The sequence below is a fragment of the Pteropus vampyrus genome, unplaced genomic scaffold (assembly GCF_000151845.1).
Source record: "Pteropus vampyrus isolate Shadow unplaced genomic scaffold, Pvam_2.0 Scaffold156, whole genome shotgun sequence".
In the NCBI taxonomy this organism is placed as follows: Eukaryota; Metazoa; Chordata; class Mammalia; order Chiroptera; family Pteropodidae; genus Pteropus; species Pteropus vampyrus.
In genome coordinates, this window is record NW_011888937.1 from 1,796,815 (window position 1) to 1,810,637 (window position 13,823).

The 13,823-nt window shown below is 36.8% G+C and overlaps 1 protein-coding gene across 1 annotated transcript in view; it reads right to left on the reverse strand.

Moving 5' to 3' along the window:
* The window catches only part of DNAH6 (dynein axonemal heavy chain 6), a 262,220-nt gene that overhangs the window by 124,980 nt on the left and 123,417 nt on the right, over positions 1–13,823 (reverse strand). The window contains exons 42-44 of the mRNA XM_023536421.1: positions 12,708–12,718; positions 12,122–12,276; positions 8,188–8,419 (exon numbers count right to left, since the gene is read on the reverse strand). Of these exons, the coding sequence (XP_023392189.1) occupies positions 8,188–8,419; positions 12,122–12,276; positions 12,708–12,718 (398 nt within the window). The remainder of the gene's footprint in view (positions 1–8,187; positions 8,420–12,121; positions 12,277–12,707; positions 12,719–13,823) is intronic.

Here is a 13,823-nt window from a genome sequence, read left to right on the forward strand (position 1 = left end):
AATATTCCATTGTATATATGTACCAAAACTTCTTTAGCCAATCATGTATCGTAGGACACTTCAGTTGCTTCCATCTCCTGGCCACTGTGAAAAATGCTGCTATGAACACTGGTGTGCAAATATCTTTATTGGTATGAGTTTTCAAGTCTTTGGGGTAAATACTCAGTAGAGGGATTGCTGGATCATATGGTAGATCAATTCTTAGTTTTTTGAGGAAACTCCATACCGTTTTCCATAGTGGCCATACCAGTTTGCAGTCCCACCAGCAGTGTATGAGGGTTCCTATTTCTCCACATCCTCTCCAACATTTGTTAGTACTTGTCCTGTTGATTATAGCCATTCTAACAGGTGTGAGATAATATCTCATTGTGGTTTTGATTCGCATTTCCCTAATAGCTAGCGATGTTGAGCATTTTTTCATATATTTGTTGGCCATTTGTATGTCCTCTAGGGAGAAGCATCTGTTCAGGTCCTTTGCTCATTTTTTGATTGGATCATTGTTTTTTGTTGTTGTTATTGAGTCGTATGAGTTCTTTATATATTCTGGGTAATAGGCCCTTATTGGAGGTGTTGCTTGCAAATACATTTCCCACTCAGATGGTTATCTCTTTACCTTGTTGACAGTTCCTTTTGCTGAGCAGAAGCTTTTTAGTTTGATATAGTCCCATTCGTTTATTTTTGCTTTTACTTCTCTTGCCTTTGAGGTCAAATTCATAAAATCCTCTTTAAGTCCAAAGTCCTTGAATTTAGTTCCTATGTTTTCTTCTATGCATTTAATTGTTTCAGGTCTCATATTTAGGTCCTTAATCCATTTTGAGTTAATTTTGGTGTGTGGTGTGAGACAATAGTCTAGTTTCATTCTTTTGCAGGTGGCTTTCCAGTTTTCCCAGCACCATTTATTGAAAAGGCTTTCTTTTCTCCACTGTATGTTTTTTGCTTTTTTGTCAAAAATTATTTGCCCATATAAACATGGGTTTACTTCTGGACTCTCAATTCTGTTCCACTGGTCTGCGTATCTGTTTTCCTGCCAATACCATGCTGTTTGGATTACTGTCGTTTTGTAGTATAATTTGAGTTCAAGCAGAGTGATGCTTCCAGCCTCGTTCTTTTTTCTCAGGATGGCTTTGGCTATCCTGATGTTAAATGAGATTTTGATGGGGATTGCATTAAGTCTGTATAATGCTTTAGGTAATGTGGTTATTTTAATTATGTTGATTCTTGTAATCCAAGAACTCGGAATATTTTTCCATTTCTTTGCATCTTCTTCGATTTCTTTTAATAGGGTCTCATAGTTTTTATTATATAGGTCCTTCACATGTTTCATTAAATTTATTCCTAGGTATTTTATTCTTTTTGTTGCAATTGCAAAAGGAATTATATTTCCACTTCTTTTTCTGACACTTCATTATTAGAGTATAGGAACGCTATATGGAGTTTTGAACATTGATTTTGTATTCAGGGACTTTATTGTATTTGCTTATTGTTTCTAGTAGTGTTCTTGTGGAGTCTTTAGGGTTTTCTATGTAGGGAATCATGTCATCCGCAAATAGTGATAGTTTGACTTCTTCATTTCCTATTTGGATGCCTTTTATATCTTTCTCTTGTTTGATTGCACTCGCTAGGACCTCCAATACTGAATAACAGTGGCAAAAGTGGACAGCCTTGCCTTGTACCTGATCTTAGAGAGAAAGTTTTTAGTTTTTCACCATTAAGTATAATCTTGGCTGAGAGTTTGTCATAGATGGCCTTTATTATGTTAAGGTACTTTCCTTCTATACCAATTTTGTGAAGTGTTTTGATCATAAATGGATGCTGTGTCTTGTCGAAGTCATTTTCTGCATCTATTGATATGATCATATGATTCTTATTTTTTTAATTTGTTTATGTGGTGTATCACATTAATTGATTTGTGTATGTTGAACCATTCCTGTGTCCCTGGAATGAAGCTCACTTGTTTGTGGTATATAATCTTTTTAATATGTTGCTGTCTTTGGTTCACTAGTATCTTACTTAGGATTTTTGCATCTGTGTTCATGAGAGATATTGATCTACAGTTTTCTTTTTGTGTGTTATCTTTACCAGGTTTTGGTATCACAGTAATATTGGCCTCATAAAATGAGTTGGGAAGTATTGCTTCCTCTTCGATTTTTTGGAAGAGTTTGAGGAGAATAGGTATTGAATCTTCTTTGAATGTTAGGTAGAATTTGCTGGTGAAGCCATCTGGTCCGGGACTTTTCTGTTTTTGTAGGTTTTTGATGATTGTTTCAATTTCCATACTGCTGATCAGTCTATTTAGATTTTCCAGTTCTTCTTGATTCAGTATAGGAAGGTTGTATTTTTCTAAGTACTGGTCTATTTCTTCTAGGTTATTGAATTTGGTGTTATATACTTTTTCATAGTATTCTTGTATGATCCTTTGTATTTCTGCAGTGTCTGTCGTAATTTCCCCTCTTCCATCCCTAATTTTGTTTATTTCTGTCCTTTCTCTTTTTTCTTTAGTGAGTCTAGCCAGGGGTTTGTCAATTTTATTAAACTTCTCAAAGGACCAGCTCTTTGTTGCCTTTATTTTTTCTATTTTTTTTTCAATTTCATTTATTTCAGCTCTAACTTTGATGATTTCTTTCCTTCTGCTGACTTTTGTTCTTCCTTGTCTAGTTTTTTTAAGATAAAGTGTTAGGTTATTTATTTGGGCTCATTCTTGTTTTTGGAGGTAGGCCTGTAATGATATGAACTTTCCTCTTATGACTGCTTTTCCCATGTCTCAAACGTTTTGATATGTTGTACTATTATTATCATTCACTTCTATAAATCTCTTGATCTCTCTTTCTATTTCTTCTTTGACTCAGTTATTCTTCTGTAGCATGTCGTTTAACCTCCATTTACTTGTGTTTCTTCCTGATTTCTTTTTGCAGTTGATTTCTAGTTTCAAAGCATTATGATCAGAGAAAATGGCTGGTATGATTTCAACCCTCTTATATTAATGTTGAGGCTATCTCTGTGTCCTAGTATGTGGTCGATTCTTGAGAATGTTCTATGTGCACTAGAGAAGAATATATAAGCAGCTGTTTCGGGATGAAAGGCTCTGTAAATTTCAATTACGTCCAGGTGGACTAAAGTGTCATTTAAGGATGTTATTCACTTATTGATTTTCTGTTTGGATGATTTGTCCATATCCGATAGTGGGGTATTTAGGTCCCCTACTATGATGGTGTTTTAGTCTGTTTCTCCCTTTAGTTTTGTTAGTAATTGCTTTACATATTTTGGGGCTCCCTGATTGGGAGCATAGATATTAATAAGTGTTATGTCTTCTTGGTGAATGAATGATTCCCGTTATCATTATAAAGTGTCCCTCAGTATCTTTTTTTACCTTTTTGATTTTGAAGTCTATTTTGTCTGATATTAGTATTGCTACTCCTGCTTTTCTCTGAATATCATTTGCTTGAAATATCATTTTCCACCCTTTCACTTTGAGTCTATATTTGTCTTTGGAACTGAGATGTGTCTCTTGGAGGCAGCGTAGGGTTGGGTTTTGTTTTTTGATCCAATCTGCAATCTGTGCCTTTTTATTGGTGAGTTCAGTCCATTTACATTTAGAGTGATTATTGAAATATGAGGTCTTCTTATAGCCATTTTATCTTTTGCTTTATGGTAGGTTGGTTTTCCATTGCTTCCTTGTGCATGTGTTTCTGTTTTCTTTATTTTGGTTGGCTTTTGTGGGTTTTCTCTCTGGTTCTTCTTGTTTCATGTTATATACGTTAGTTCTGAATCTTTGGTGTGTGGTTACCATTACAAATATGTAAAGGATAGTTATATATATACAGTCAACTATTTTCTTCTGCGCGTGCCTTATCTCCATTCCCCTTTGAGAATTTGGATCTTTGAATCCTCCCCTTTTCAGTCATTGTTGTCTCAATTCGTCTCTATGTATGCTGAACGTTCATTACTATCTTGTTATAACAATTCACTTCTTATTATTTAAGCTTATAATGCCCTGTTCTTAGTAAGGGTTGCACTCCTCTGCTTCTATTGCCTGCTAGTCACCTTATTCCTAATTATGTATTTATTTTTTTGTCATTTTGTTTTAGGTGAACTGACCCCTTTCAGTATTTCCTGTAGTGCAGGCCTCGTAGTGGAGAATTCTCTCAATTTTTGTATGTCTGGAAAGGTCTTAATTTCTCCTTCATATCTAAGGAGAGCTTAGTTAGATACATTATTCTTGGCTGGTTGTCCCTTTCACTTAATAGTTTAAATATTTGATTCCATTCCTTTTCGGCTTGTAAGATTTGCACTGAGAAGTCTGACGATAATCTAATGGGTTTTCCTTTATATATTACAGTTTTGTTCTCCCTGGCAGCCTTGAGAATTCTGTCTTTGTTGTTGATTTTTGATAATTTTAGTACAATGTGTCTTGGTGATGGCCTTTTTGGGTTGAGATAATTGGGTGTTCTGTTGACATCTTGAATTCCAAGCTCCAGCTCATTTCTTAGATTTGGGGAATTCTCGTCCACTGTTTGTCTTAAAATGCTTTCTAGTTGCTGCTCCTTTTCTTCACCTTTGGTAATGCCCATTATTATGTTTCCTCTCCTGACGGTATCAGCTAGTTGTTATATTTCTGTTTCATTATTTTTCATTCTTCGGTTTCTCTTCTTTCTGATTTATTTCTAGATTTCTGTCTTTGATATCACTGATCCTTTCCTTCATTTGGTTGACCCTATTTCCCAAGCTTGTTATTTCATATTTCAACTCTTGCAGTGTGTGTGTGTGTGTGTGTGTGTGTGTGTGTGTGTGTTTATCTCCAGAAGATCTTTCTGTTCTTTTTGAAGGTGTCAAATGCTTGCTCTGCTCCTCTAGGTGTTTTTTCAATTCCTGAAATTATTAATTTGAGTTGTTTTGGATTTCATTGAGTTTTTTCATAATTACCATCCTGAAATCTGTCACTGAAGTTGCATATTACTGTGTCTGTAATCTTATTTTCTGAAGATTTTTCTCTTTCTTTCTGAGATACCTTGTCACCTTGGTTGTTCATGATGTTTAATGCACTATTTCTCTGCCCGGGCATTAATGGAAATGTGTTCTGCTTTTTTTTTTTTTTTTCCAGAAAGAAGATTTATTATACAAAGTTCTCTCATTAGCCTGCTGCGAAAAAGGCGCTTTTCTTTTGGTTTCCAGTAGATGGTGTCTAAGTCTCTTGGATCCCTGCTTTATATAAAACCTTAAAAATGCCTTTTTATTTTCTTATAGATATTAATCACACTCGCTACTCTCAGTTTCAGTCCCTGTCAGTGTTAGCAACGGTTTTGGTAGTGTTTGCTCAGATTCCCCTGGGGCTCCGTGGTGTTGGTTTGGAGGATATGCGGGGAGGGACTCTCTGAGTTGGGAAATGGGAGCTGCCGCTCAGCCTGTTTTGCAACCATGGCTGGTAAAAATCAACTGCTGTTTTTCTGCCGTCCCAGTTCTCTGCTTTCTGCTCTCATGACTGGGCCCTGCTGCTTGCTGTGTGGAAGTCACAACTCTCCCAGGCAGGGTTGTTCAGGGAAGTTACTGGACCTTCTCCCCTCTCCCTTCTCCTACAGGAGCTCTAGCTGCTGCAAGAGGTGGCTTCTTTATTTCTCCCGGTCCACTGTCGGACACCCAGGGTTCTGACTTGTGGTAGCTCTTACGCACAGATCCCATGCTCAGACACGCTGGTGTGCAGTTTTGGTGTTTTTTGGTTGAGTTTTAGATGTTCAGCTTATTGTTATTTCAAGGGGAGAGATCTGGGGACGTCTCTCACTCCACCATGTTTCCCAAAACTCAAGATTTCATTTTTTTTAATGGCCAAGTGAGATTCAATTGTATATATGTAGCATAACTTCTATATCCAATCATCTAAAAAGGGCATGTAGGTTGCTTCCATATCTTGGCTATTGTAAATAGCACTAATGTGAACTCAGGGATGCATATATCTTTTCGAATTAGTGTTTTAGATTTCTTTGAATAAATACCCAGAAGTGGGATTGCTGGGTCATAAGGTAGTTCTGATTATTGTCTCTTTATAGTATAATTTGAAGTCAGGAGGTATGATAGCTTCAGCCTTGTTCTTTTTTCTAAGGATTGCTTTGGCTATTCGGGATCTTTTGTACTTCCATACAAATATGATGATTTTTTGTTTTATTTTCTTAAAAAATGCCATTGGGATTTTGATGGGGATTGCATTAAGTCTGTATATTGCTTTGGGTAATATGGCTCTTTTAATCATGATGATTTTCCCATCCATGAACATGGCACATCTTTCCATTTCTTTGTGTCTTCTTCAATTTCTTTTAATAATGTCATAGTTTTTAGTGTATAGGTCCTTCACATGCTTCATTAGTTTTATTCCTAGGTTTTTTATTCCACGTTTCCTGGCTGAACAGGGCCACTGGCTTCACTCTGTGGATGACTGGCTGTGTCTGCCAGACTCTCTGTTTATGTTGCTGTACTGTGCAGCTTTCCAGTGTTCTGGACAGTATTTCTTGTTGAGCAGGGCTTGACGATATAGTCATCAGTGGGTAGGCCTATAAATTAACTCCTATGCCTGGAAAGGGTGGGAGAGCAGGCTCCAAGAAGCCTCCAAGTGTTTCTGGTCAGAGTTTCTAGATGGGAGGGGCTGAGAGCTTCACTAAGTAGACGATGGGGCTTGAATTAGTTCTCCTGACTGGAAAGGACAGGAAAACTGGATCCAAGTCCAGAAGAGCTCTTTGTTTGTGGTCTTGACTCAAGCTAATTCACATCCCAAGTTCCCTAGCTGAACTGTGTCACTAGCTTTGCTCTATGGCAATCAGCTCAGCCTGCTATATTCTTCACTCAGGCATTTCTGGGATACATAAATTTTCAAGTTTCCAGCCAGACTTTTCAGATTGGGCAGAGATAGGACTTATACTCAGCAATGGGCAGGGCTATGATTCCCCTGCCTGGACAAGGTTAGAGGGGCAGACCAAACTTCAGGGGCAGAAAGACTTTTTGTTTGAGGACCTCCAATCAGACACCTGTGCCATGCTGAGTTTCCTGGACAGACTGTGCCACTACCTTGGCTCTGCAGATGAGTAAAGTTGCTGGTTGAGACTACTACTTGGGCACTGAGGGCAGGAACTCAGTCTGCCAAGATCCCAGAGATTGTTGCAAGTCCCCCACCCCTATTACATTTCCAATGGTTAAGCCCCACAGATTGCCCATGATCCCCATGATATGAGACTGGAGTGAGACTCCCAAGAAGTAACCCACAGTGCTAGGTGATCTAGATGCCCACCCTGGATTCTCTTTTCCCGCTGGAGGAACTATAGGCCCAGGGGATACCTCTTGATATTATGCTGTACTAGCCTGGGGGAGAGGCAATGCGGTCAGCATGCAGCTAGCCACTCCTCTTACCCTTCTAACACAGTCTGTCTTGGTCTCTGTGGCTAGGGGCCAGGGCAGGCATTGGTTTTCACCAGGGCCAGTGGTGGACACACATTCGACTATGGGTCTTTTTTCATTTATAAAAAATATTTACATACTCAGATATAAACTCGTTGTATGTCACAGATGTTAAAAATATTTTCCACATTTTGTGATTATACTTATCCCATTTATAGTATACTTTAAACAGTAAAATGAATTTTAAAAGATTTATGCATCAGATCTATGATATTTTTATACTCCGGCTAATTTCTATGAAGGTTTATTTTTCTTAATGTTAAAATACCCAAATGTAGTCAATATAGAAAATCCTCTACTATAGAATAGATTGAAAAACAGTTAAAATGGTTGTTGTAGATATAGTTGTAAATCTTACTTTAGTTAATTTAATCCTAAAACATAGCTGTTATTTTTTCCTTTTCTTTAGTAAACCCAACTTCCCTAATTGATTTTACTGGAGGAATTACTTTCTTATATTAACCTTACAGAAATAGTTTACTACTTTCTGCTATCTTCATCCTTCTCTCAAAGAAAAGTTAAAACCTTTCTCACCCCGTTAACTTTTGATCATATTTATTTACTTAGAATTTAAAGGGGAAAACAGTAGTTAGTAAAACAAAATGTGTTTTAAAAGTCTTTTACAAAGTCCAAGAAATCTGTTATTAGCATGGACAAGACCATGAACTATATCATACAAACTATTAAAGCACAGACGTGATTGTAACACTCATACTTTTCTTGTTCTTACACTTTGGTTACTGAAATATGTACCTGTGTGTCTGTGAAGAGGAAAACCATATTCTTGTCGTCTATACCAGCCAGTTTGTACAACTTCCTTAGGTCTTCATGAAAAGTATCATAATTATATCCCCGACTCAGTTCAATCTGTAAACATCTGTAACCGCATATGTGAGCTGCAAGTCTTGTAAGAGACTGCTTGCCAGTTCCTCCTACTCCGACGAGCAAGGCATTGCCTCTTTCCTGACGAATCATGCGGGCAATTCTGCAGGAAGCAGAGCAGAGAAAGATTTATTTCAAGTGTACAGATGTGGTTTCTGCTCAGAGGGCTTGCTCTAGTATGGAAGGCTGGTGGCCAGTGGAGTGTCATCTCTGAGCACAAGACCACAGGAAAAAATAGTCTGAGTTTCATGTTTGGGAGGGAAGTACTTCTAGGCTTTTCCTTATATCCATCTCTCCCCATATATAACCCTTTCCTAAAGGTTGTTAGACTTGGTCATGCAAATTTAGAGTAAAGTAAAATCTCTTTTCTTGTCTTCAAGTGTGAAGGATTTTGTCAGGAACCCTGGCTGACCTAGGTCACTACTATGCTAGTCATTATATTGGCAAGTCCAGATCTCCATTTATAAGGATGAGCAAGCAGAAAAATCATTGGACCTAGGAAAAGACATTGCAGTTCAGGAGAGATTAATGGAAAAAATCTAAAATGGATTTACTGTAAGATATCAATAAATTTTAAAAAATTTCTTATTCATATTAACAACAAGAATTTGAAAAGCACTGTAATCATGATATTAAAGTAAGCATGCAGAAAGAGAAAAAAAGGGAAAAAAATCAGTTTGGGAAAAATTGAATGGAGATAGAAAATTCTGACTACCAAATTGAAAACCTCAGTGGAAGATGAACCTTGCAAATAGGATACTGAAGAAAATTGAATAAGTGAAGTAGAAGATAAACTCAACTTACCTAGGACTCAGTGAAAAAGGATAATAATATTAAAATGCCGAGAGACAATGGACGATAAGGAGGACAAATCTGGGAAAAACAAATGGGATTCCAGAAGCCACACAACAGGAATTGTAGGAGAGACAAGAGGAGATAGAGCTGATAAAACAGTGACTGAAATAATGGAAAAAACCCTCAGAGCTGAGCCCACAGATCTGAAGACATCACTGAGGGTCAAGAAAAAAAACAAAAACAAAGATGAGAAGTAAAACTAAATATTTTCTAGGAGATATAGAAATAAAAATAAAATGTGTGTGTAGGTATACGTATGTATGCATATATGTATGTGTGCATATATGTATCTATTTCATACAGGTAAACATACATGAAGTGGAAATCTATCTTTTAGACATAGTTGAAAAGTTCATGAACATCTAAAAAGCAGATGTAATCGATTACTCCCAAAGGGACAAACCTAACTTTAGGCTGGCCTAAGGCATCTATTTTACCAAATAACATTCCATAAGATAGTGGTTTCAGAAGGAAAACTATCATGTTATTGCTCAGAGAGAAAGCCATCTGCCAACCCTTCCTAAAAGATTCCTTGACAATATAGAAAGTATACATAAATGTAAAAAACTCAGGAAGGGGGGAAGAATGTCAGTATAAAAGTGAGTAGTATGTATGAGACTCAAGTCCATATACTATTGTTAAGCTGAAAAAAGGTAATGAGAATGTCAATAAATTATCCTTAAAAAGATACAAATGTAAAAATAATTTTTAAAAATTATCATCACCATTATCTAAAGTGTCAGATTGGGTCATCAGAAAGGAGGAAACCATCGGAGAAATGTAAAAGCAGGTTAAATTTCTCTTTCTCTCTTTCTCCCTCCCTCCCTCTTTCACACAGGAAATTTATCTATCTAGCTATCTAGTTATCCTCTACCAATCATCGAATCTATCATCTATCTATCTATCTATCTATCTATCTATCTATCTATCTATCTATCTATCTATCTATCATCTACCTATCATCTAGTTTTATTCATGATGCTGATAATTGGGGAAAACAAGGTTTGAATATTTGAAAAGGATAATGGCTTTATTATTTTTTTAATGATCATAGTAAAACATAGTCATTGTAACTAATAGGAGAAAAACCTTTAGGGGAGGATTTGGCAAAAGATAGGAGGGAAAGGAGCCGAGAACCTTCTTTTGACTGCTTGTAAGCTTCATCACATGTAAGCTCCATCATGAGGGCCTGGATGTTGTCCTGCTTTCTATGGGAACCATGCATACAGCACATAGTAGGAGCGTCATACATCTTTGTTAAGTGAATTTGTGTCTGTTGAGTTATATGTGTGTGTTTACAAAATGGAATTAAACTCTACATGATTGCTTTGCTAAATAATGCACTGTGGACATTCTCATGTTAGTAAATACATCAATAGAAAGGGCTCATTATGGACATGAGTTATGAGGCAGTTACTAAATATTCAAGAATTTAGCAGATATACCATTTTTATTTGTTGACGATTTAGATTTTTTTCCAGAGTGTTACTGGATAAAAGCTTTCCCAACTGAGCAATTTCTATTTTTTTATTTTTTTGTTATTATTTTTTTTAATTTAAGGCCTGTGCTTTTAAAGGGCAGTCTGTACAAGGCAGTTTACCCATTACATGCTCCCAAAGTTGCCACACTGCAAGGATGGTAGAATAGATCTCTTGTTAAAATATAAGCAAAACTTAGAAGAGTCATCTCCTCCTACCACAGAAAATATAACTTTGGAAGATTCTTAAATGGAGGGTGATCCGCAGCCTGCCACTTGTTAGTTAGAAGACTTCGGACAATCTACCTAGTCTCTCTGTGGCACACGGTATTGTCCAAATATGGCTGCAACAGTGTTTCTGGTCCTACTTGCTCTTTGATTCTATCAAGAGGATAACGTCTCTGACCTTTCCTTGTGAAACTGGGCAAGTGTGTAGGACTCCATTGACTGACAGAGTATGGTAGACGTTATGCAATGTGACTTCCCAGGCTAAGTCATGGAAGGCCATTTGACTTCTTCCTGGCTTTCTCTCTCAGGGCACAAACCTTTGGAGCCCTGAGCCAGCATGTCAGAAGCTTGGACAAGCTCATGCTGCCATACTGGAGAGATATGTGGAGTCCACATGGAGGCAGAGATGCTCCAGGTGCTACCTGACCGCAACTGTGTGAGAGACCTCAGGAGAGAACCACAGAGAGCCATGAGAGGTAATGAAAAAATGAAGCCACTATGTATTACAGGCTTCATATATAGCAACAGGCCACGGAACATTGTCTGAGATTTATTGGTAGATTATGCTATTGAGCCATACAGAGGTGTTATGACAGTTAAATAAGATATTCCATATCATAGTTTTATATTCACACTGATTGCCATTATTATTACTGCTCCATGGGGTGGAACTGGTATTAGAGGTCACAAGGAACAGATTTTGACTCACGTTTGAAGGGTCATTTTGACATGGAATTGTTTAACAGGACACAGTCCACTTCAAATAGTGGTGTGTGCTCCAAGGACTGCATACTCTCAGGCTGGTTATCTAGGTGACAAGGATGTCCCTCAAGGATATTTGCAACGGGTAAGAGTGAGACTCGTAAGCAGATGGAATCTATGATCCTTGCTTCAACTTGTTTTGCTATAATCTTGAATCTCCTCTTTCTTTAGGCAAGCCTTGTTATAATCAGCCTTGTTATGCTGTACATGTATCTCTGTGAACACCTTAGATCCTTTTTTTGTAATGACCCAGGATGTTTAAAACAAACAAAAACAATCTATTAAGTCTTAGCAAAAATAATAACCCCTGAGAGTCCAAAGAAAGTTAGTGTATATATATTTAAAATATATATAAAAAATAACTTACATTATAGTAAGAACTTCATCCATCTAGCAACTTTTTAAAAGAGTTTTTCAATCCTTAACCTTTTAATATAAAACAAATTAGTTCAATGTATTATTGGGTACCTTATAAAACTATACCTTGAAACATGTTCTATAGCGTCCTGGAAGAACACCAACTTTACTTCTTTGGGGTTTGTAAGGTTATAATCATCAAGATAGTCTTGTAGTACATTTGAGATTTTCTCTATATCGGGCATGTCATCATAAATCCGATCACTTTTATCTGCTCCAAACTATAAGATGATTTATAAGAGAAGAAACATTTGGATCAGTTCTGATATAGAAATGTATATAACATACATGACCTTAGGAGGGAAGATTATTTTATCTATGCTACTATTTAATTATTTGCTTATATATATATGCTAGGAGGGCTTTCAAATCAAGTTAACAGCACTAAAGAAACTCAGATTTTTGTGGCTAACTGAAAATCCATCTCATTTAACTTCTTTGAGTGGTACATTGGAATTTCAGTTTTATTTGCAATAAAATTCACACAGGAGCTCAGAAATAAATTTTAAATTTTACTCACTATACCTTACTCTGGTTTCATAATTTTGCTCTTAGGCTGTTGACATCAGAAAAGCTAAATGGGTTGAAAATTATGTATGGCAGATTGTCATGGTTATAAAAAAATCATGCCAGAACTATGTGTCATTTTTACACAGTCATCATCTAATTAAATAAATCATTGAGAATAAAAACTATAGGGAATTGGGGTCTATAGGTGTAAACTACAGGGAATTGAGGTCTTGTTTGAACCTAATTATGATGTCTTTTCTTTGCTGTAGCAACTTCCCTGGGGACATTTTCATTTGGAACCTTTGACTAAAATACATGTAGGCAATGCAAGAAGAGTCCAACTGTTTTTTTCCTTTGCTTTATTCCCCCATTTGATAATAACGTTACTGGAACCACACAGAAAATATAATCACCACCTGAAAATGATTTTTGGACTTTGTGTTTGATAATACATTTAAATAGATATATTTCATACAAATAAATTATTATTTTTTTATTTGACAGGAGTCACCAGAGTGCCGAGGTATTGCATACATAAAGATAAGCTTATTCATTTGTTTAACTAGCATTGACTGAGAGCATGCTATATACCTAGCTCTGTGCAAGAAGCCAGGGATGTAGGGCCAACGAAACAGATATGGCTCTTCCCTCTGGCAGACACTAGAAACACTGAACCCAAACAAGTCAACTTGTAAAACAATATGGCTGTCTGTCAACAAAGGCAGGGTTGTTTGATGGAAGACTTATTCTAGGTAGGTCTAGAGGGTAAAATTAGGGCCCATGTGTGGATGTTACTGGAGGTGGGGTGCAGACTAGAGGAACTTAATACAAGGAAAATTTTATTACTAATTAGAGATACCCTGAAATGAGAGGGCAGCATTGCTAACTAATGCGCTTCTCATTACTGGGAGCATTTGAGCAGAAGCTGCACAGGTACAAATGGTATGGTAAGGGGAAGTTCAGTTCTGAGTTAAGAGACTAAATCTCCTTACAAATTGAATACCTGATGTGTTTCTGATTCAAACTATTATCAAAATGAATGTAACTAGATCAGGAGTTAGCAATATTTTTCTCTAACGGGCCAGGTTATAAATATTTTAGGCCATATAGGCTCTGTTACTGCTACTCTACTCTGCCTTCTAATGTAAAAGCAAACACATAAATTATACACAGTCAAATGGAATGAGTATAGCTATGTTCCTACAGAACTTTATTTACAAAAATGGGCAGTGGGCAGATTTGGCCTGAGGGTCAAAGT